Here is a 24647-nt window from a genome sequence, read left to right as displayed (position 1 = left end):
TAGGACTGGCGCATTTAGTCAGTGGCAACAGTGAAGACGTAGGCTTCGGTCTTCGACCGCACGCTGACGTTGAAAGTGAACTAACGCGCAGGGGCCGCGTTCGGTAAGTGATGACGTACACTGACGTAGCACGCTGAGTTGATCCAGAGGGGATCGGACGTAGAGACAAGTCCAATCACCAGGGACTGGACGCGTCTGGTCGCAAAACAGAGGCTGGGGAGCTCTCTGGAAATGACCAGACTCAGGCGTAGCAGCGTCCGGTTATCCTCGCGGTGCGTCCAGTTGCAACTTAACCGTTGAGATCAAGCGCTCAGCATTTGAAGCCAATGATGGCGTGGCAGCTATCTATTGACCAGACGCTGGCAGGGTGCGTCCGGTCGTCCCGAAAAATGCCCAGTGAAGGGGTAACGGCTATTTTAGCCCGTGGGGCTATAAATAGAAGTGTTGGTCGGCCTTTGGCCGAGAGCTGAGCATAGCTGAGCACACTAGAGCCTTGGTGGCTTGTGTGGTTGTGGTTGGGAGCCCTCCAACTCACTTGAGCTTGATAATGTTCATCCGATCGAGTGAGTGAACGATTCTAGTGCGATTGCATCATGAGGTTGCATCAAGTGGCACTAGGTGGTCGAGTTACAAGCCGGTGGTGCTTGTTACTCTTGAAAGTTGCCACCTCCTAGATGGCCTGGTGGTGGTCTCCATCGAAGCCCGCAAGAAGTTTGTGCGGTGCTCTGGAGAAGAGCTTTGTGAGGGGCATTGTGCTCGCCCCCGCGGAAGCCACGAAGAGCAACTCTAGTAGAGCGAGACACGAAGGGCGACAAGTGGTTCGGCCGAGTCAAGTGCTAGAGCTTGTGGTAAGCACTCCATATGGGAGAGTGTGACTTGCGGGTCACCACTAGCAAGAGGACCAGCGGCAACCTTGGAGCTTGTCTCAACGGGGACTAGCGTGTTGACAAGCATGTGAACCTCGGGATAAAAATCATCGTGTCATCCTTGTATTCCCGTTGGTTTACATCCTTGTTACACAAGCTTGTATTTACTTCATTTACATTTTGCTTGTGTAGTTGCTCTTGTAATTAGTAAGCTTGTGTAGCTTGCTAGTTACCTTCTAGCTTTTATAGCATAGAAGTAGTTCTCTAGCGTGACTAATTCGGTTTGAGTAACCTTGTTAGTCACATTGCTTAGTTTGTGTAGCTAAGTAATTTACGCTCTATAATTTGGCTTGTGTAGCCTTGTTATTCGAAGACGACGACGACGAATCCATCATTTCATTCAATACATCTTCCAAATCTATTATAGACCTTTGATTAGGAGAATCCCAAGAATTTGTTTGAGCACCTACACAAGGATTGAAAAAATAAGATGTCTGGTAATTATTTCCCATGCAATGCTACAACCTTAATCTGCTCATCGGATAATGTGACCTAAATAAATATTTCAAGCAAGAATTAACACCAGAACACCATACATAAACATTGTACATCTCAAGGCCGTCGGTGTTTGCATCTCTGTTCTAACAAAATATAAGAAACTAATTTAGTGTTAGAAAACTTACTTGACAGAACAGGGCAACGTATGATAGAACAGATGGTAGGAAACTCTGATCTCGTGCGGAGGCAGCAGTCCATCACCGCTAGAACCAGCGTCTCGTGGTGCAATCTGAAGTTGAAACCTGGAACGGCAGTCTGAAGTCAAAACCTGGAGGCCACAGAGTTCTATTCTCGCAGGAGAGACGCAGTCCATGGAGTCCTATTCTCGCGAGGGAGAAGCAGTCCGCAGGATCCAATTGTTGCCACAAAACTAGGATCGGTTGGGATTTGGATGGCAGGTATATTGACGTGGCTTGTTTTCAAATATGGAAGAGCCAAAATAGTTAGGCTATTGTAGAGTCCTCTTTTTTTGACGTTTATATTTTACACAATGGCTAAAATAAGGAATTTGGCTAGCTATTTTTAGATAAACTCTTGGAGTTGCTCTAAGCTAGTTAGAGACTTGGGCTCCTATACTTATTCAGCCGAAAATCTTTAAATTTGTTAACTTTTTTCATAAAAAACTAACTCATCTACTGGGCCTTCTGTTTGGATGCACAAAAAATTAAATTTGTATAGTATTCTAGAATTGAGTTTTGAGTTGACACTTGTGACTATTATTATAATGCTTGGTCCGATTCTCCTAGCCATAAGAGATGAAGCTAGACTATGTTTTTCTCTATTAAAAAAGATGCATGATTAAACTAGTTACCTATACATGAGAGATCTCCTATTATTGATGGTACTGCTCCCACCGGAAGGGTTGAGTTTCGAACTGAACACTTGTGACTATTATTATAATGGTTGGTCCGATTCTCCTAGCCATAAGAGACGAAGCTAGACTATGTTTTTCTTTATTAAAAAAGATGCATGATTATTCTAAAAAAAATATGCATAATTAAACTAGTCACCTATACATGAGAGATCTGCTATTATTGATGGTACTGCTCCCACCGGAAGCGTCGCCGATCACAGAAAAATTCTCTCTTTTCATCCGCTCCCCCTATTTGCTTGTACTCGGCATTTGGCGGATATGCGTCGATATGCGTCTGAACTTCTCCATGCTTTCACTAAGGGTGCGTTTAGTTGCCCAAACTTTGCACGTCCAAAAAGCATCGTGCGTTGTAGTGGTACTGTAGCATTTCGTTTGTATTTGGTAATAATTGTCTAACCGTTGACTAATTAGGCTTAAAACGTTCGTCTCGCAAAGTACAATAAAACTGTGTAATTAGTTAATTTTTTTACCTACATTTAATACTCCATGCATGTGTCCAAAGATTTGATGTGATGTGATATGATGGAGAATCTTGCACTTAGTAAATTTTGGAGGTGCAAAGTTAGTATAACTAAACAAGGGCTAAGGTACATACAATACAACTCTGGACTTATGCAACTGATTCCTTTCTCGATCACTGTGTCTCGCTTCAACATCTTGCTAGGCGGAAGGATATGAAGTCTAGCTTCAATGCGATTCCTAATGCCTCCCTTTCCAATTGTATATGCATGCATCTCTAGCTAAATTACTTACTGACGATTTCGCTACCCATTCTTGATCTACCCTCTTTATTATTGTCGCTCTACTCTATGATGAAACAGGATGAGACTCGTAACACAATGGCCATGCACACGTAACATGATATTTCTGTTTGCGCCCTAGAGTCGTATATATAGATTAGAATTCCAGATGTATGTGTGTTGTGTACAAGGACATTGATTTGCAGTAAGTCTACTATTCATCACTCATCTTAAAGTTTTCGTCCTCGTATTGTACGGTCATCGCTATGAAGTAAGGTAAATGTAGCATGTACGTATCTATATTCCTTTTTCTTTCTTTATTTTTTGCTTTTAAAAGAAATAGAGGAAATGACCCGTACCAAAGTTTTGTCAAGTAATGTCCTGCCCCGGAAAAACATAAAAAAAGATATTTTATAAAGCAAATACAGCGCCCCGCGCTCCTCGTATATCGCGACCGGTCGTGGTTTAACTGTCTCCCATCTCCAAAGTACAGCCAACTAAGGCCCAGTTTAGTTGCTGAAAATTTTGGCAAAATGACACTATAACATTTTCATTGTTATTTGACAATTCGTATCCAATTATAGTCTAATTAGGCTTAAAAAATTCGTCTTGTGGATTTCGTCTAAACTGTGTAATTAGTTTTATTTTTTATTTATAATTAATGCTTCATGCATGCGTCCAAAGATTCGATGTGATGGAAAATCTTGAAAAATTTAGCGTTTTGGAGGGGAACTAAACAGGCCCTAAGAAACGTTTAGGATGCCAACAAAAAAAAATGTCACGTGGACAATATAGTGGCGTAAATTTCTTGCTCCAGGTAACAACTCGCGAGCATAAAACCGAGTGTAAAAAAAAAAAAACTCTATCCCATCGCCCATCTCACAGCCCAGCCCAGCCCAGCATCCGTGTTCATCTCCCCCACTCGATCGGCAACCGCGAGAGCCGACCCTCCGCTTCCCACCAAAAACCCTAGCCATCCCAGGTTCCTCCGGCCGCATCGCCGCCGACCGCCGACGATGCCTCCCAAGGCCAAGAAGGACGCCGCCCCTGCTGAGCGCCCCATCCTTGGACGCTTCTCCTCCCACCTCAAGATCGGGATCGTAAGCCCAATTCCATCCCCCTCCCCCTAGTTCTACTTGTAGCCGCTGCGATTTGCTGGATCTCGTAGCCGTTCTGGGGCACCTCGAATGGACCGAGCGAGCGCAGCGCGGCTGTGGGGCTCGCCTGACGTTCTGGGTAGTATCTACGGGCTCTGAGCTAATGAGTTGTGGATGCCTGGATGGGAGCGTTAGGTTGTGATTTCGTGGTTAATTGATTCGAGGCACGCGGTACGCTTGCTGCCCCTGGTGCACGGAGATATTCGCTTCAGAGGCTCGGGTTGTTGTTGGCACGGATTTACCTGATCCTGCTATCGTGTTGTTCCTTGGAAGTTGGATAGTGAGTGCCAGGTGTGATCGAATGGTTATTATTGGTTTCTGTGCTTCTTGTTTTTTTTTTTTTTTTTACTTATGGTTGTTGAGGATATGACTTGGCATAATAGCACTGATACATATTTTTGTTGTGGTGTGCACGTAGCATATATCTGGCAGTAATTCTGTATGTTTCTCTTGTAGCTATAGCTATTGCGGTGATGTACTGCTTCCTTTAGTGGCATGTTAGAGGCCTAGGGCATTTGTGAGTCTTATATACTCCGTCCAATCTAAATTATAGTCCACTTTAGCTTTATCCTAACTTTAACCAAGTTATAGAAAAATGCATCAAATTAGTTTCATTAATATGTCTTGGTAGTGCATTTATTTGAACTTGTAGATGTTCATACATTTTTTTTTTCCAAAAACTTGGTAAAAGTTTGAGATGTTTGACTTATGACAAAGCTAAAGTCAGCTATTGTTTTGGAACTATCATGGCTTCTCAAATCACAATGCCCTACCTTTAGATTGCATGTGTTGGTCACTCTTTAAGCTACGAATGGTTCAATTGTTTGGTCATTCTGCGCTGAGTGCTGACTATGCATCAAGTTTCGTGCTCAAATGTGATTAGCTCGATGGCAAAATTACATTTGTATTTGGCTATAATCCCATCACCGGCCGCTTGATTGATTCATGTTTGTCACTGATAAGATGGAAATGTAAGTCAGTAAGATGAGGCCTAATTCAGTTTTCGGATTGATATTTCTGCAGGTTGGGTTGCCAAATGTTGGGAAATCAACTTTTTTCAACATAGTAACAAAGTTGGCAATCCCAGCTGAGAATTTCCCTTTCTGTACCATCGAACCAAATGAGGCGCGTGTGAATGTTCCAGATGAACGGTTTGATTGGCTTTGCAAACTTTACAAGCCAAAGAGTGAGGTTTGTTTCTTTTCTTTACTCATATTCAGTGGCAGAGACAATGGGGGGAGGGGGCTCATATTGTAATGACTAGCTTCTGAGGTTATGTTTCAGATCATCAGATGTAAAATGACTGTTCAAATCGTGTTTCATGTGCATTGTGGTCGTTGAAATTCTGTGCAGGTGCCTGCACATCTGGAAGTAACTGACATAGCTGGGCTTATTAGAGGCGCTCACGCTGGGGATGGCCTGGGCAATGCATTCCTCTCACATATACGTGCTGTTGATGGAATCTTTCATGTCCTAAGTACGTTTTTTTTCTAATGTTGTTAATGTTGGTATTTAGTATTCTAACAAATTATTATGCATTATTTTAATCAACATCTACTGCTGTGTTGCAGATCATGCATTTGGTTTTTAAGATACCGTCAGTCTTATAGTTGTTCGATTGATCTAATGCTTCTTTAGTCTGTACTACATATAAACTAGAAGTTTACTCCGATATTAAGTGAAAATAGGGCTACCATATTGCTTCATTTTGTGGCAAACAACATCTGTGATAAGAGTGATAATCAAAGAAGCTGGCAACTGTGTATTCTTATCAGTATATATGTTATCTATTCACAACATATGCATAGCTGTTTGAATAATTGGTTTAGCATCCTTTCCCTTTTTGTTTCTCGTTGTGTGCTGATACCTCGTAATTGTTGCTAGTAACTTTGTATTACAGATAAAAAATGATAAATATTTTGTAGTTCTAATGGACCCCAAAATGACTAGTCCATGTAATTCACTTCGCAAATTTATGTTCTTTAGCAAGGTTTAGTTACTAACTAATTAATTACACATCATATTAACTAATCGAGTGTTGCATACGGTTTTCAGGAGCATTTGAAGACGCAGAAATTACGCATGTTGATGATACAGTAGATCCTGTTAGAGACATGGAAACTATTAGTGAAGAGCTCAGACTAAAGGTTTCATTGGATTTTGTTGATTTGCAACTTCAGCTGTACAACATTTAAATCTTCTTTTGACGATGTTCTATTCTATTTTCTGTGCAGGATATAGAGTTCATGAAAAAGAGACTTGAGGACCTTGAAAAGTCAATGAAGAGGAGCAATGATAAGCAGCTCAAAATTGAGCATGAATTATGTGAGAGGGTGCGGCATTAATTACTTCAATTCTTCCGCATAACTATGGGTCTTTTAGCAGCCTTAATAAAATATAATTGAAAATGAAAATTCTTTATCAGTAACTTATGTTCCTTCCCTAATCTGGACAGGTCATAGCCCATCTTGAGGAAGGGAAAGATGTCCGTTTAGGAGATTGGAAAGCTGCTGACATTGAGATCTTGAATACATTCCAGCTACTTTCAGCTAAGCCAGTTGTCTATTTGGTATGAATTTCTTCTTTCTGTGCACCCATTCTATTAGTCAATAGTCTACCATGAGAAACTTTGAAGTTCAAGTTGTCCATGGTTTTTAGCTTGGACTGGCGTCATATTGGGTTTAGGAAAAAGATACTTTTTATGCTTGCCTTTCTAGTTGAACATATTTTACATGTTTTGTTATGGCCTATCACCTTCTTGCATGCACTCTGTTCTGTTTCCTTGTATCTAAATTTCTGCTGCCGGTTGTGTTGGAGCTTTTACTCGATACCAGTATTAGTTCCCTAGTTTGCCTTGAATGGTTCCGTAATAATTATCCTTGTATTGTATGATGCATTATCAATTATGAAATGGATTTATTTGTACATGCCTAGTAAGTAATAACAAAAGAAAATGCATATTTTTCATTTGTGGAACCAACCAATTTCAACCAAATCAGTTTAAATTAACCATTTGATGAGACCATTTGACCCTTTATGATAATTGAAATGAGTACGCTACAATTTGTAACTGTAGATGGCCTTTTACAATGGCTTGTCTGACCATTAAATGACTTGGGAGCTGTACCGATTTCTTTTTTGTGCAGGTGAATATGAGTGAGAAGGACTTCCAGAGAAAAAAGAACAAGTTTCTACCCAAGATACATGCTTGGTATTGTTTCTCGAAGACTGTTTCCAAAGTGCTAGTTTTTGCCATCCAAGTGACAAAACCCTAGATTCTTGGCATTTGTTGCACAACCAAATGACATGTTTTAAAATCTGGATCCTGCTTTCTGGTAGAGATTGCTCCACACTGGCAAGTTGGTCCCACATCAGCTGCTATTTTAGAGCCACATCATATCTGTAAATGGAACTTAGATTTAAGAAAGCTTGTTTTTTGGTTCATGGTGGATCTTTTTGATATACTTGTACAGTGGACCACAATATCCAGGTTAAGTGACATGTGCCATATGACTATTTTTTTTGACATTTGAACCCGCCTTATGTGAAACACTCTTCCTAAATACATTGCAATTTCCTTATGTTATAGATCTTAGTCATGTTATATCTGTTCTAAGCCACTTTAATGGTCCAATAATGTGATATATATTCCTTGGTAATGTATGTTATGTGCTTGCTGGTATTATTATAGCACACATGAGCTGATATACTTTTTTTCATCAGGGTGCAGGAACATGGTGGTGAAACCATACTTCCTTTCAGCTGTGCTTTTGAACAGAAACTAGTGGATATGCCAGAAGATGAAGCTGCCAAATATTGCGCCGAAAACCAGATAACAAGGTAAGTTAATTCACACTTTTGATACTGGAGTTGGTTAGCTTGGTCATGCTAAATGCTTCTAATGATGCTACGGACCTATGTCATGAGGTGACAGTTTCTACTAGGACATACTAACATCTTAAAATACATGTATATTATTTCTATGATTTATGGAATTCAAAATTTGAGAAGCTGGAATATTCATCGCTAAGACAAATATCATGTTGAAATAATTCTTCTGTACAAGGTGAATATTTGTGAAAGAAAAAAAACATTTTTCTAACTTTCAATTGTTCGACAACTTTCCAAGTTCTCATTGGTTCTAAATTTCAACTAAAATATTATCTATTATGCCCTGCAGCATGATCCCAAAAATTATCAAGACTGGTTTTGCAGCAATTCATCTGATATACTTTTTCACTGCTGGTCCTGATGAGGTACTTGTTCTTTTCGGTGCAGCATAATCTATCCTTTTGTTATGTGTTGCTAAAACAGTAAAACAGTACTACAAAGTTGCCTATCAAATTGTAGTATGATGGATAAGTCTCATGTGTGGCTGGTCTTTGTGGGGCTATGATGCTCACATGGTCATGGTCCTTGTGGCTGTTTTTCTGTTTTTAGGACAGCATCTTAGACTAGAGGACAGCATCTTAGACTAGAGGGCAGCATCTTAGCTAGGACAGCATATTAGCATCTTAGACTAGCATCTTGGCATATGCTTGGCTGGCTAGCAGCCTATAAATATGTAACCCCAACCCCTCAGGTTGGTATGGCATTTGTGTGAGCTTGTGTGAGAAATAGACAAGAAAATTGCCCCAACTCCTAGTGTCATCCTCTCTCGATGAGAGTAAGAATTCTCCTACTACCAAGAGTGAGAATTCAGCGACTAACAACTGGTATCAGAGCCGTATTATCCTGTAGCCTAAGCATCTCTTGCTCATCTTCTCTCCCAGCCCCACAACAGCCCCAGCTGTTGGCAGCAGCAGCTCCTCCGGCCGCTCCTGTTCACTCCTCTCCTAGCTCGTCTGAAGCAGCTCTCTCCCCACGTAGCAGCCCCCCGGTAGCGCGTTATGTCCGCAGGGCAGTCTCAGCGCTCGGTCGCCTCGAGCACGCGGCGTCGGCAGGAGGCCGAACTTGCCGCGGCAGAGAAACGCGAGCGAGCGACGGCAGAGACCGCTGTGGCGGCGGCAAGGGCGTCGAGGCTGGCAGCGGCGGAGCTGGCAGCAGCCAGAGCGGAGGTGGAGGCAGCGGCGGCGGCGAATGCAGCGCGTGCGGCGGCGGCGGAGGTCGAGGCTCTGCGCGGCAGCATCGGCAGCTCCATTTCCGCTGACGACACCGCCGACGCGGACCTCGAGCTGCTAGGGAGGGAGGCAGCGCGAGCGCGGGCGGCGCAGTGGGCAGCCGCGCACGTCCACGAGAGTGGCGGTAGCCCAGACAGGCGCGGACGCGCCGGCGGCGCTCCTGGAGGAGGCGCGCACGGCGGTGGCGCTCCTGGGGCAGCCGCGCACGCCCACGAGCGCGGTGGTAGCCCAGACAGGCGCGGACGCGCCGTTGGCGCTCCTGGAGGAGGCGCGCACGGCGGCGGCGCTCCTGGAGGAGGCGCGCACGGCAACGGTGGCGGACGGGTCGATGGAGAGCGCGGCCTTCACAGGCAGCGTGGCTCTCTCTCCCCGGATCGGTACCGACGGGTCGATGGAGAGCGCGGCCTTCACAGGCAGCGTGGCTCTCTCTCCCCGGATCGGTACCGTGGTTACCACGGGCTCCAGGCTGTTGTCAGGGACGTCGGTCCCGGTGGTGGGTGGCCTACCCTCACCAAGACCAACTACGTCGAGTGGGCTGCGGTGATGAGGGTAAAGCTCCAGGTGCGGCACATGTGGGAGGCAGTCCAGTATGGCGACGTCGACTACGACCTAGATCGACGGGCGCTGGATGCTCTCATCGCTGCAGTCTCGCCCGAGATGCAGTTCTCGCTTACCAGCAAGCGGACTGCCAAGGAGGCTTGGGACGCCATCGCTGCGGCACGCATCGGCAGCGACCGCGCCCGCAAGTCCACACTGCAGGCACTTCGCAAGGAGTGGGAGAACCTGGCCTTCAAGCCAGGTGAGGACGTTGATGACTTTGCTCTCCGTCTCAACACTCTGTTGCAGAAGATGGTGCAGTTCGGCGACGACACTTACGGCGAGGAGAGAGCTGTCGAAAAGCTCTTCCGCTGCGTCCCTGAGAAGTACAAGCAGATGGCTCGCTCGATCGAGTCTCTGCTGGATCTCTCCACGATGTCGATCGAGGAGGCGATAGGTCGCCTCAAGGTCGTCGACAGCGATGAGCCACAGTCCCTCTCGGGGCCCATCACCACTGGCGGGAAGCTCCTCCTCACTCGGGAGCAGTGGCTTGCCAGCCAAGGTGACCGGAGGAAGGGGGAGCCTTCTTCCGCGACAGGCGGCCGCAAGCGTGGCAAGCCACGCAAGGCGCGCAGAGACGCCCAGGCCGGGGCGCGAGGACGTGCCGAGGGTGATGCCCGCGGAGGCGCCCAGGGCGGCACCGCCGGCAGGCACAAGCCGGCACGAGACGACGCCTACCGCAACTGCGGCCAGCTTGGCCATTGGGCCAAGGACTGTCGACAGCCACGACGCGGCCAGGCCCACGTCGCATAGGCGGAGGAGGAGGAGCCGGCTCTGTTCATGGCATATGCCAGCATCGAGCTACCTCCAGCGGCACTGGCCGCAGTGGCTCTCCTCCACCTTGACGAGCCAAAAGCACACGCCCTCCTCGGCGACAGCTCCGGCAACGACAAGACTAACGGGTGGTGCCTCGACACCGGCGCCACCCATCACATGACCGGTCGACGGGAGTTCTTCACCGAGCTTGACTCTACCGTCCGAGGCTCCGTCAAGTTTGGGGATGCCTCCGGCGTGGAGATCAAGGGCGTCGGCTCCATCATCTTCACCGTCGTGTCTGGTGAGCATAGGCTGCTCACCGGAGTCTACTACATCCCCGCGTTGAGGAACTCCCATCATCAGCTTGGGACAGCTGGATGAGAACGGTTCGCGCGTGGTGGTTGAGGACGGAGTCATGAGGATTTGGGATCGTCGTCGTCGCCTTCTTGCCAAGGTATCCAGAAGCGCAAATCGACTCTACGTCCTTAACGTGCAGGTGGCACAACCCCTTTGTCTCGCTGCTTGTCGGGACGACGAGGCGTGGCAATGGCACGAGCGTTTCGGGCACCTTCACTTTGAGGCCCTGAAGCGGCTCAGTGCCACGGAGATGGTGCGAGGCCTGCCGTGCCTCGACCATGTGGAGCAGCTCTGCGACGTCTGCGTGTTGACGAAGCAGAGGCGACTCCCTTTTCCCCAGCGGGCGAGCTTTCGAGCCAAGGAGAGGCTCGAGCTCGTGCATGGGGACTTGTGTGGCCCGGTGACACCGGCCACACCGGGAGGACGACGCTACTTCCTGCTGCTCGTCGACGACCTCTCCCGCTACATGTGGGTGATGGTCCTCGGCAGCAAGGGAGAGGCTGCGGACGCCATCAGACGCGCGCAGGCTGCTGCGGAGGCGGAGTGCGGCCGCAAGCTGCGCGTGCTGCGCACCGACAACGGCGGCGAATTCACGGCGGCTGAATTCGCGTCGTACTGCGCTGACGAGGGCATTCAGCGCCACTACTCCGCGCTGTACAGCCCGCAGCAGAACGGCGTCGTCGAGCGGCGCAACCAGACGGTTGTGGGGATGGCTCGGGCCCTCCTCAAGCAGAGGGGGATGCCGGCTGTCTTCTGGGGAGAGGCGGTGGTGACGGCCGTCTACATCCTCAACCGCTCGCCTACCAAGGCGCTCGACGGCAGGACGCCGTACGAGGCTTGGCATGGGCGCAAGCCGATGGTCTCCCACTTGCGGGTCTTCGGCTGCCTCGCGTTCGCCAAGGAGCTTGGCCACATCAGCAAGCTCGACGACAGGAGCACTCCGGGAGTGTTCATCGGCTACGCGGAGGGCTCGAAGGCCTACCGCATCCTCGACCCGAAGACACAGCGTGTGCGCACGGCGCACGACGTTGTGTTCGACGAAGGGCGAGGATGGGCGTGGGACAAGGCAGTGGACGACGGCTCGGCTCCGACGTACGACGACTTCACTGTCGAGTACGTCCACTTCGAGGGAGCTGGGGGAGTAGGCAGTTCTTCTTCGGTGAGCGCGTCTACCCCTGTCTCCGAGCCTCCACCGACCCTGGCACCTGCTACTCCGACAGCACCACGCTCTCCAGCCAGGACCTCGGCTGCGATGAGCTCTTCGCCGGCTCCACCACAGCCGGCAACGCCACGCACTCCAGCACCGACAGGCACCACTCCGGGCACGTCTACTCCACCACCAGCTCGTGTCGAGCACGGCCCGGTTGAGCTCGCTACTCCGCTCTCTCACGACGAGGAGCGCCTCGACGCGTACCACGACGGCGAGCCGTTGCGGTACCGTACGGTGGAGAACCTTCTCGGCGACCAGCCGGTGCCGGGACCGGTGCCTCACGACCTGGAGGCGCAGTTGCACCTTGCGTGTGACGACGGCGAGCCTCGGTCGTTTGCAGAGGCCGAGAGACACGCGGCATGGCGCGCCGCGATGCAGTTGGAGATGGATGCGGTTGAGAAGAACCGCACCTGGGAGCTTGCTGACCTTCCTCGTGGTCACCGCGCGATCACCCTTAAGTGGGTGTACAAGTTGAAGAGGGATAAGCCGGCGCCATCGTCAAGCACAAGGCTCGCTTGGTGGCACGAGGTTTCGTGCAGCAGGAGGGGGTCGACTTCGACGACGCCTTTGCTCCCGTGGCACGGATGGAGTCCGTGCGACTCCTTGCGCTAGCTGCCCAGGAGGGCTGGCATGTTCATCACATGGACGTCAAGTCGGCGTTCCTTAACGGTGACTTGAAGGAGGATGTCTACGTGCACCAGCCGCCGGGATTTGCGATCCCCGGCAAGGAGGGCAAGGTGCTCCGCCTGCGCAAGGCCCTCTATGGCTTGCGGCAGGCACCGAGGGCGTGGAATGCCAAGCTGGATTCCACGCTAAAGGGGATGGGCTTCGAGCAAAGCCCGCACGAGGCGGCCATCTACCGACGGGGCAATGGAGGTAATGCCCTGCTGGTGGGTGTCTACGTCGACGACTTGGTGATCACCGGCACCAAGGATGCGGAGGTGGCGGCATTCAAGGAAGAGATGAAGGCCACCTTCCAGATGAGTGACCTGGGGCCTCTCTCCTTCTACCTGGGAATCGAGGTACACCAGGATGACTCTGGGATCACGCTTCGACAGACCGCCTACGTCAAGCGCGTCGTTGAGCTAGCTGGGCTCACCGACTGCAACCCAGCTCTCACTCCGATGGAGGAGAGGCTGAAGCTGAGCCGCGACAGCACGACGGAGGAGGTGGATGCTACGCAGTACCGGCGTCTTGTGGGGAGCCTTCGCTACCTCGCCCACACACGGCCGGACTTGGCATTCTCCGTCGGTTACGTTAGTCGGTTCATGCAGCGACCGACGACGGAGCACCAGCAGGCTGTGAAGAGGATCATCCGCTACGTTGCGGGGACTCTCGACCACGGCCTCTACTACCCGAGGTGCCCTGGGGCGGCACACTTCGTCGGGTACAGCGATAGCGACCACGCCGGCGACATCGACACCAGCAAGAGCACGAGCGGGATCCTCTTCTTCCTCGGCAAGTGCCTCGTTAGCTGGCAGTCGGTCAAGCAGCAGGTGGTGGCCCTGTCCAGCTGCGAGGCCGAGTACATAGCGGCCTCCACCGCTTCGACTCAGGCGCTCTGGCTCGCTCGACTGCTTGGTGATCTCCTCGGCAGAGACACTAGAGCGGTGGAGCTCAGGGTGGACAGCAAGTCCGCTCTGGCCCTGGCAAAGAACCCCGTGTTCCACGAACGCAGCAAGCACATCCGGGTGAGGTACCACTTCATCCGAGGCTGTTTGGAGGAAGGGAGCATCAAGGCGAGCTACATCAACACCAAGGACCAGCTTGCGGACCTGCTCACCAAGCCCTTGGGAGGATCAAGTTCCTTGAGCTCTGCTCCAAGACCGGGATGGTTCAACTCTCCCACAAGACGACGCACAAGACTTAGGGGGAGAATGATGGATAAGTCTCATGTGTGGCTGGTCTTTGTGGGGCTATGATGCTCACATGGTCATGGTCCTTGTGGCTGTTTTTCTGTTTTTAGGACAACATCTTAGACTAGAGGACAGCATCTTAGAGGACAGCATCTTAGACTAGAGGGCAGCATCTTAGCTAGGACAGCATATTAGCATCTTAGACTAGCATCTTGGCATATGCTTGGCTGGCTAGCAGCCTATAAATATGTAACCCCAACCCCTCAGGTTGGTATGGCATTTGTGTGAGCTTGTATGAGAAATAGACAAGAAAATTGCCCCAACTCCTAGTGTCATCCTCTCTCGATGAGAGTAAGAATTCTCCTACTACCAAGAGTGAGAATTCAGCGACTAACAACAGGTTGGTATGGCATTTGTGTGAGCTTGTGTGAGAAATAGACAAGAAAATTGCCCCAACTCCTAGTGTCATCCTCTCTCGATGAGAGTAAGAATTCTCCTACTATCAAGAGTGAGAATTCAGCGACTAACATAGTATTCTTCATGTGCTTTTCATTGAACTTTAGTAATTTCTTTCGCTATTTTGAATATTTTTGAAAAGTTGTGCAAATAGTTGAAGTTGAAACTTGAAAGATCATTTCTATGTGCACTTTTCCAGTAGGAGAATGTGATTTGAATTCTGGTTCAGCAACAAATGTGATTTTTTTGTTCAGGTAAAGTGTTGGCAGATCAGACGTCAGACTAAGGCTCCTCAAGCCGCTGGTGCAATTCACACTGATTTTGAAAGGGGCTTCATATGCGCTGAGGTAACCTCTGCTATTTAAGTAGTGGCCATAGTTGTTAACTATTGTGATTTGCATAACCTATAAGTTAAACAGGACCAGATTTTGGATAGCTGTCCTACTCGATGACCATTTTGATTGTTTGTGAATCTAGATGCTTTTAAAGTTACTCAATTTGACTTCTTGGTAATTCTGTCTATGATATCTATTTATCAGCACCCCCTCCATTTTTTTTTGATGTTCATACTTGTGCACACTTTTAGTAAGGAAAAATACAAAATAATACATGCCCATTTAAAACCAGCAATAGACCAATGAACTGATTTGAATCTTGTAGCATTTATGTATACTATAAATGAGGTATGGCTGTGTCCGCAGGAGCACTTTAGAAATAATATGTAGTTTCTGGCATGTCTTCTAGAAAACATGTAGCATCCGATTCCTGTTGACAATTTTTCTTTTACCTTGACACTATAAATGACTATAAATGTTTGGATATATACTAGCTGATGAGGCCAGTCTTTTGGCATTGTTTACTCTAGCTCTATTCATGTTTAAACAGTATAGTTTCATATATGATTGTTACTTCTACTTTTGTGGGTCAGGTAATGAAGTTTGAAGATCTGAAAGAACTGGGCAGTGAATCTGCTCTTAAGGTATACACTCCTTCTCCAAGGACATTCTTGTTAAGTGCCTGTTTTGAGTTTTGACTTGAATTTCGAATGTGTGCTGTAGGCTGCTGGAAAATACAAGCAGGAGGGGAAAACCTATGTGGTTCAGGACGGGGACATCATCTTTTTCAAATTCAACGTGTCTGGTGGCGGGAAGAAGTGAAAAATGTATGAAGATGATAGCATCAATAGTGTATTACATCTTACCCCCGAATTTCTCGTTCAACAGTGTGTTACATCTTGCCCCCTATTTCTACATTTTTGAGGTCGCTAGCCCCTATTTCTACATTTTTGAGGTCGCTAGCCAGTAGCCAGGTTCCGGTAACTCAAGCTTGTACAACGAGGCTCCATACTGTTGAAGGATTGTAATGAAATAACATGCACGGTTGTATAACTTGTGCTTGAGCTCTCGCTGTTACCAGAAGCTTAGAATCGCCTGAGTTCTGTGGGTTCGGTTTTGCCTTGTTCATTGTGTAAGCTGGTCGAACTGCAAATGATTTATTGCTTGTGGACGGACCAAACGTGTATAAAGTAATAATTGTAGAAGCTATGTGTGCCCCCCCCCCCCCCCCCCCCCCCCCCCCCCCCCCCCTCGCTGGTCTGGTTTTTCCAGACCAGCCGGCTCCTCCTCACATGCTACAGTGTTTCTCTTTCACCGAACCCGTCAAGCTTCAGACCAGTGAATGGGGCCATTGTGCCTTGGTTGCCCTCATGGGCCTTGCCCATCCTGGAAGAGTGGCGCTGGTGCCAATAGGGATGCTTTAAAGATCGAGAGAAAAAAAAAAAGCTTTTGGAGCCTTTCAAGTTTCAACTAGCTCAAACTGGTTTCGGATTTGCTAGTGTCCCCCTAGACATTTGATCCAGACGGTGCCCGCGCAACGAGCGAGTGAGCGCCCTAGCAGCGTTGGACTTGCGAGTGAGTGCCCAAGCAGTGGGCTCTTGCTGCCACGGATGTCGTCGTACCACGTGCGAGGACTGCTCATGCCCCCCCCCCCCCCCCTTCACTTCCCACGCACATTTCATGTGGAACACTCGATCAATTTTTAAAACTTTCAGATGCAACACTTGCGACATACTAAAAGAGACAAATAAAACATTTTAAAACCGTTGTAAACATACGCAACATTTAGATAAAACACGTGCAACATATGTGTGAAAACATACGTAACATCTAGATAAGCACACTTACAACATACGTCTGAAAACACAGATAAAACATTGTGAATAGATGCTTGCAACATACGTGTACAACCATTGCAACATTTGCAACATCCGATCTACTTTTGCAACATCCGTACGAAACACTTGAAACATACGTCTAAAACACTTGAAACATAGGCTTGCAACATGTTTGAAAACACATGAAACACTTGAAACACGGAGTCGCCGCCGCGCGCCATGGCCGACTTGGTGGGGAACCGCGTTGGCGCAGGCCTCCCCTTCCTACCGACGACGCGAGATGGATAGGGGCGCAGGCACAGATTTGGGCGCAGGCCTCCCCTGTCTTCCCTTCTGCGACGGGTGAGGTGGATGGGGGCTCGGCGCTGGATGATGACGTGGCACGGTCCCGGGAAGGGTTTAGTTGAAAATCAAAGCATCTTGTTCTGTTCCGTTTAGATATGAGGGCTTTGGATCTGATGATGTATTTTGACAACCACCACCATTTTTGGCTCTCTTCTTGGCTAAAATGCGCTGATAATACTGTTCTTTGATTTCTCTATTTCAGTGCATGCAGCAGAATACACGCAAAGCGCAGTGTTCTTTTTATTGCAAGGATATCCCACACACGACACACACTACTATGCGTCCACACAACAGTGAATTCTTTTTGAGGAAAATTACGGGATCACGACACTGACGGGCCTATCGAAGATCCAGCTAAACGGGACAGACGTGGGCTTCTTCTGGGCCTGGGCCGCCCTATCATGGGCCTTCTCCTCCATCGTCCGGATCTTTCGCGGCAGCCCGCACACGTAGTCCCGCGCGCGCCTCCCCTCGCCGGAGAGCCCCGCCGCGAGGTCCTCCACGCGCCACTGCCGTATGAGGTGCTCCAGGATGCCGCGGTAGTCGGAGGCCGTGTACACGCCGGTCTGTTGCGCGGCGGCGGCGTAGTGCGCGTAGAGGTCGGCGTCGCGGCCGTCGGCCATGAGCGCGGCCGGCATGGTGATCCGGCGGCGCATCATGTAGCCCAGCGCGCGCACGGCCGCGTCCGGGTCGACCTCGAAGAGCTTGCCGACGATGCGCGTGTAGGCCGCCTCGTGCCGCTTCTCGTCGGCCATGATGGCGCCGCAGACGCGCGCGAGGACGTGGTCGCCGTGCGCGCCGACGTGGCGCGCCGTGTTGCCGTGCGAGATCGCCGTGGCGCGCTCCTGGAAGGCGACGTAGATGAAGCCGTGGTAGGGGCTCCTGGCGGCGTTCATGGCCATCCCGGAGGCGATGAGGAGGTGCACGGTGCGGTCGACCTGGCGCATGTCGACGCGGCCGGAGAGGTACATGTAGCGGCTGAGCGCGTCGCCGTGGCGGTTCTCCTCGGCGGACCAGCCGCGGATCCAGCGCGCCCAGGCGGTGGCGTCGGCGCCCGTGAGGTCGCGCACGGCCTCGAAGCGGTTGGGCACGCTCTGGTACGTGGGCAGGGCCTCCTCCGTGATCATGTTGCCCACCAGGCAGACGAGGTGCGCGTCGGGCACGCCGGCCGCCCGCGCGCGGAGCTCGCGGCACGCCGCGTGGAAGCCCTCGTCGCCCAGCGCCGCCGGGTCCGGGAGCAGGTCCGACGGCTGCCACGCTTCCTCTGCCGGCTTCAGCAGCGGCAGCACGTGCGCCTCCGCCCACGGCTCCAGGTGCGCCAGCACCTCCAGCTTCTCCGGAGCCAGGTACCCCATCCATTCCTCCTCTTCGTCCTGCTTGCCCCGCCGCTTGAGGACAGGCGGGACAGGGGCGGCCATGGTCATGGCCCCCCTGCTGCTATGACTGCTCCTGCACCTCCTGCACTAGCACGTACGCGCTCAACGTTCATGACATGTCGTTGACATACATATGAGAGTGCACAAGATTATGGAGGTGTGCAATTTGTCCTACACGAGACAGCATCGGAGGACAATACAGTAGCCCTTCGTTCTAAATTTTAAATCGTTCTGACCTTTCTCGATGTGCAATTTTTACTATAGAAATATTATGGAGGTGTTTGGGACTTCTCCACAAACTTCACCATAGAGCCGCTCCATAAAAAACTGGAGTGCGTGAAGCTAAAATCGTTTAGCTAAAAAAACGTAGAGCGTAGCAGTCTCAAACACCTATATCTAGATACATAGTAAAAGCTATCTATACCTGATACTAAAAAGACAAAATTTCTGCCACAAATAATTTTTCGTCCAACTTAATACTAAAATGAATCGGTCTCGGTCATCACCCCAAAAAACCGTGTTCGTTTTTTCTCTGTTAACCACTGTTGATTCCTAAGTTCCCGTCCACGTGTCCTTCTCCAATTTCTTTCCCGTTTTTTTCCCCCGTTTCCTCCGCTGTCAGTTCTATACGTAAGTTCTTTTTTTTTTTTCCAATTTTTCTCCCCTATTTTTTCCAACAGGAAATCGGATGGAATAAATTGAGAAAACATAGTGCACAAGGAAATGATGTAGGGGTTCCAATCCAAACGTAGAGTAGAAGGAATAAATATATAAAGTCAATGGTAAACAAACATGGATTTAACATTCCAATAAAAAAGCAACACAGATCATGTCTTGCAAATATTTTTCAAATCGAGTCTAACACTTGACCTACCAGAGCGAGCTAAACAAGGAGAAAATCTAGAATAAATCGAGACGACTACAAATAAAATCGGACGACATAAACCCGTTGTCACCTTGGTGCTATGTCCTGGCATCGTGGTCGCTGGGTCCATCGCAACATTCGCCCGAGCTATTAGCCGGCGGCACCCCCCGCATGGTTGAGCCGCTACGGCCAAGCCGCCGGCCTGTTCAACCGCTCCTCCACCGCGCTATGCACGGACCTCATGGTGGCAATGGTAGGTGGACGCTTGAAACGGCCTAGCACATAGCAACAAGGCCGTCGTCGCCTCAAGCCTGGCATGCCGTAGTCAACACCTTGACGCCAGGACCCACCATCCTTGCACTTTGGGCGGCCGGAGATCCCTCTAACCCACAATGCCGGGACCCGCTCGTGTTGAAAGGGGCTCCACCATGACCCGCTTCGCTGAGCTTGCAGACTAACGCCACACCGAGGTGCTCCAGCAAGAACTACTCTGGAAGCTCACAGGTTAGCGTTTTTACAAGGGGCTTGGAAGAGCTCGCACCGAGCTCTCCTTCGTACCGAGCTCGCCTCTCCCAAGCAGCAAGATCAGAGAAAATAGTGAGACAAGAAGTGGTTTCCCACGCGTTAGTGTGCTCGAGTGCTCATGGACACGTGAAACACTCTAGAAATTTACGGTAAGTTAACCCTTATAATTCATGGACTAATAGTAACCGTGTCATGAGATAAGATGTCTTTTATTTTGTTCCATGCATGTATAGAAAAGACAATGAATTAAATCATAATAATTGTTGTCCATTACGTTTTTAAGACTGTTTTTTCTCCCGTTGCAACGCACGGGCATATGTTTGCTAGTGTATTAAAAAAAAAGAAACTGACTTCTGAAACGGAGGGATCGAGTAGTAGATAGAGAAACAAAAAAAAAAAAAATAGAACAGACTTATTATAATGAGTCACACAAATTAAACACGTTGTTAGTAGATCGATAAGCATAACGCATGGAGTGTATGTACCAGTTGATTATCCGTGGGAGGGCGTCTCGTGTTCTTGCAGATGATGCAAGTTTGAAGGAGTAGTAGTTTTGTTTAGTATTTGCTGATTCGCAGGGCACTCCGTGTCCAGGCATCGCAAGAAGTGGTGTTGTTGCCATCATCATCCTCAGCTCGCTCAAACTAGCTTGTGGCACACTATGTATATATGTGTGCGAATTGAAAGGAGAAGGTGGTATAGGAGGGTAAAGCTAGTAGCTAGATCAGATGCTGCTAGGGTTCACTGAGATGTGCGGCATAGGCCGACCGTGGAGCTGTCTATTTATGGAGCAGGATAGATAGAGCGATGGCCTAGCCGCTTCCACCTCGCTGCTGGTCGCTAGAAGTGTGCGGAGTCACACTGTAGCTCACTTACGCCGTCACCACCGTGACCTGGTACCATACAAATCGGTTGTCAGTTTTAAATTTCCAGCCACGAACCTCTTCACCAGTGTTCTATAACTTTAAGTGAGTTTGACACTTGACAGTGTGACAGCAATATTTTCCGTGAGACTGCACAACCATTGCTACACAAATAATTTCGTGAGACACTGTCCTCAGATTAACAGAGGTGGACACAATAGGGTGCCACCTCCATTAATCGTTGCTAGGGTACGCAGCTGAGCGTCCCCGCCTCGGTTGATGGTTAACGGAGGCGGCCGTCTTTACGCAACCGCCTCCATTAATGGTCTATTAACGGAGGTGGACAACTTAAGTCACCTGTCTCAGTTAATAGATTAATAGAGACGGTGCTACTAAAGCGACCGCCTCCGTTAATGGTCTATTAAAGGGGAGGCGGCCGTCCTTAGGATGCCCGCCTCCGCTAATCCCTGCCTAGAAAGGTAGCTCCGCACCACCCACATCTTCTTCCTCCACGAGCTCACCCTTTCATTTTGACAGGGTTTAAGCTCTAAAACTCTAAAAAATCACCATTTTGGGGGAGGAGTTTTGCTCTTCGATTCATTGAAGGAGGACACCGTAGGAGGTTGCTATGCGCTCCGTATCCTTATTCTGCTCTCTTTTTCAAGTTTCGGGTGATCTAGATCTAGATCTAGAACTAGATCTATGGTGGAGGAGAGAGAAAACAAATATGATTCTTCATTTGCTTGAATTTCTTTGTAATGCCCCTATACTTATGTTTTGTAACGTTAAGGTTGTCTTTAGTTCAACTTAAATTAAGGCTGTGTTTGGTTCAATTCAACTTCTGAAAAGTGCTTCTGCTAAAAAAATGCTAACAAACATGTGGAGCCTGAAACTGCTTTTCCAGACGCAGGATATCATCATCTCATGATATCCATCCCAATTCCATCCAATTCATAACACACTACTACAAAAATCTTTTTGGAGATGACCCATTTTATTTTCTGTGGTAGTTGAAAATGGCACCCACCTCCAGAAATAGCCAAGGGGCTCAATATAATTGATGCAAGCCCAAAGCCAACCTCTAGAAACCAATCTTCACAGGCATGCCTCTTAAAGAAAGCCGCCTAAAAAAATAGGGATATCTTCACAGGCACTGTAAGTAGATTTTCTAAGGGGTTTCTGATGAGAAACCACCTTTCAAAATAGTTGCCACGCAAGTAATTTATAACATTTTCATATATGAAGTCGAGTGTGGACAAACTTTATATCAAATTATAGAGCGAGTAATGTGATCAAAAGCTTTGTTGTTGATAGTCTTAAGATTTGAGATTGTTTAGAAGCCCAGATGTTCTTTCTCAGATTTTGAAATCCAAAACCTTGAATTTTCAAAACACTTGGGATGGACACACTCTATAATAGGATCTATTTCTAGTTCACAACTTTTCATTTAAAACCGTGTAGTGTCAAATGCGCACTACAAAATTTGGGAGGGTGAATACAAAAGAATATTATATTTATTTATATTATAGTCAAAAGTGACGTATATGCTTGTGAGATAGTAAGGAGGCTATGGCTCCGTTCGCTTCGCTGAAAAAACAAGTCAAAATACTGTTCCGACTGATTTGTTGTGAGAGAAAAATACTATTCCGGCTGAAAAAAAAAACAAGCTGAAAAAAGACGGATTATAAGAAAAGCGAACATGGCATATATATGCACGACGACCGACGGGTGAGGTGATGAGGTCTCAGGTTATCCTAAGAGCACACTCGCATGAAAGATCACGTTACATATCACTTATGATGCACGATTATGGTGGTTTGCTAATGGGGCTATCTTAGTTTTTTTTTTTGCTATTTTTAGTGTTGTTTTTTCTTTTGTGAAAATCAGTATTAAGAGGTCGACCTCTAAGTCGACCGCATCTAGAACTTGATTTTCAAAGGCAGTTGGCTCACTCATCAAGGGGTAGTTTGTTACCGTCTCTGAAAAGTGAAAACCATCCATTTTCAGATAATTTCATATAGGGCCGAGCGAAAAAAAATTATCTCTGAAAATCGATTTCACTACATCAGAAAATGCTTTCGTAGCAGTGCATCAAGTGAGACATGAAAACGTGATTCTAATCGTGCATAAGCTATGGTAATAGGTCAGGTTCCAATTAGGCTGGTACGGAGGATCGGACTCATCAATCAATGCAAGGTATGGATCGGACTTAATCAAGGTATGTATGGATCGGACTCAATCAATGCAAGGTAGGGATCGACTCAATCAATGCGGTAAGGCTAGCGTCCGAACGCAGCTCCCGCGTCCCATGCCCGCATCGCATCTCACGCACCCCATCCCATCCCCGTCCAGCGCCAGCGTTCGGAACCGCGCTCCATGCCCATCCCGCGCCCGCATGGCGGAACCGTGACCCCGCACCCACCTACCGCGCCTGCAGATGCGTGTCACGGAGGCGTCTGCTGGCCTTAGGCACCCGCACGCGAACCATGGCGGCGCCTCCGCAGCAGTAGGAGGATGGTGGCCTGCAACACCAAATCTACTTTTGAAACATTCAGATGAAACATTTGTAACTTAAGCCTAAATTGGAGGAAAAAGAGTGAGAAGAGAGTAGGTGAAGCAAATAGGAGGGGACTTTGAGAAAATAAATAAGCCAGTGGACTACTTCGTCTCCTAAAGATTAATTTAATTATTTATAGACAATTTTTTGTGTTAGGGCCTCTTTTGTTCCCCAGTTTTGCCAAAAATTTGCTGTTTCTTTTGGCAAAATGAATCTAAACACCGTGGACCAAAAACAACAAAACTGGTGCTTGAAAACTTTTGGTATTTGGGAAACAAGAGGCCCAAAACTGGCCAAAAGCGCATGGGGGGAGCCGAACGCCATTCCCGGCCTCGCTGATGGAAGGCTACAATGTTGACGGCTACAGCGACGGCAATGGGAACAGCGATGGCTACAGCGATGGCGACCGCACTAGGGACTTCTTCTCGCAACCTAATCCGTTTTCCCCCGCCGGTGGCTATGAGAACTTCAACGATGCAGCATATCCCTTTCCGGGCTCGAGCAGCGTTAATGCTCCCCGGGCGGGCATGGCGGCGCTCGACCTCAACTCCCATGGCCAAGAGTGGCCCAGAATGGTGGGCTATGAAGGCCTCCTTCTGTCCGGCCCGCAAGGTGGAGGCATCGACAGCAGCATGGGTCTCCTTCCCGTTCGCGTTCGCAGCGGCAGTCGTACCCTCGGCTTATGTGCGGTTCGCAGTGGCGGTGGAGGAGGCGCCACGGCCGCTCGCGCCTTGTCGTCATCCTCCGGTGGTGGCCGTGGACCTACGTTGCCTCCAGTGACCGCTGACGTGCGTGCCTCGCGTGGATCTGCATCCGGCGCATCTGTCGGATCTAGGAACCACGGTGGACGTCGATGACCCGCGACGTCAGCTGTTGCGGAAGATAACTTCGACATCAAGAACCCAAATGAAGCTGATGATGATGAGATCCAACAGATCTTTCCGAACGCTCAAATCCCGGTATTTTTTAGAACCCAGAAAAATTTGCTATTTGTTTGATTTTTGCCGTCTTGGTATTCTTGTTACGCATCATTTAGGATAGAGTCAACAGGGGGAATTGGTCAGAACCAAATACCAGGAAACTGTGTGAGATTTGGGTTGACCAAATTACTAAAGGTAACTGCGTGAATGGTGTCTCAAACAAGACAGGGATGAGGGAGGTCATAGGAAGGTACTATTTTGCAACCAATTTGGTTCATGATAGAACCTAGATCGGTAAGAGGATTAGGCAATTGAAGGGATATTGATAATTCATACAAAGACTACACAATGACACTGGCTTAGGCCGTAGATCTGATGGAACTATTGATGCCACTAATTAATGTTGGGAAGACAACACTAAGGTAATTGCCAAACTGTTTGTTTGTTGTTTATGTCTAGTAAGCTCTACCCTTGCT

General features: G+C 48.6%; 2 protein-coding genes across 3 annotated transcripts; one reads left to right on the top strand and one right to left on the bottom strand.

The window, feature by feature from the left end:
- The first annotated feature begins 3922 nt into the window (after nucleotides 1-3922).
- On the top strand, nucleotides 3923-15974 carry LOC136500401 (obg-like ATPase 1). Of its 2 annotated transcripts, XR_010770019.1 has the most exons (13): nucleotides 3923-4138; nucleotides 5219-5386; nucleotides 5549-5672; nucleotides 6251-6342; nucleotides 6430-6528; nucleotides 6651-6764; nucleotides 7342-7406; nucleotides 7919-8035; nucleotides 8376-8451; nucleotides 14802-14894; nucleotides 15476-15526; nucleotides 15606-15807; nucleotides 15838-15974. XR_010770019.1 is itself a non-coding variant. In XM_066495741.1 (12 exons), the coding sequence occupies exons 1-12, from the start codon at nucleotides 4055-4057 to the stop codon at nucleotides 15702-15704; spliced, it is 1182 nt and encodes a 393-aa protein (XP_066351838.1). In that variant the 5' UTR covers nucleotides 3923-4054; the 3' UTR covers nucleotides 15705-15974. The 2 variants fall into 2 exon arrangements, 1 of the variants encoding a protein (XP_066351838.1); XM_066495741.1 differs by having other exon boundaries at nucleotides 15606-15974.
- A 1267-nt stretch (nucleotides 15975-17241) lies between these two features.
- On the bottom strand, nucleotides 17242-20572 carry LOC136501214 (acyl-[acyl-carrier-protein] desaturase 7, chloroplastic-like). The gene is made up of 2 exons (XM_066496712.1): nucleotides 20317-20572; nucleotides 17242-18523 (listed from the first exon to the last, which is right to left on the bottom strand). Exons 1-2 carry the CDS (start codon nucleotides 20457-20459, stop codon nucleotides 17380-17382), a joined length of 1287 nt encoding a protein of 428 aa, XP_066352809.1. The 5' UTR covers nucleotides 20460-20572; the 3' UTR covers nucleotides 17242-17379.
- Between the last annotated feature and the right edge of the window lie 4075 nt (nucleotides 20573-24647).

Source organism: Miscanthus floridulus, chromosome 13 (assembly GCF_019320115.1).
Source record: "Miscanthus floridulus cultivar M001 chromosome 13, ASM1932011v1, whole genome shotgun sequence".
Classification (NCBI taxonomy): Eukaryota; Viridiplantae; Streptophyta; class Magnoliopsida; order Poales; family Poaceae; genus Miscanthus; species Miscanthus floridulus.
The sequence above is the reverse complement of the archived record's forward strand: the minus strand, read 5'-3'. Positions and strand labels throughout refer to the sequence as shown.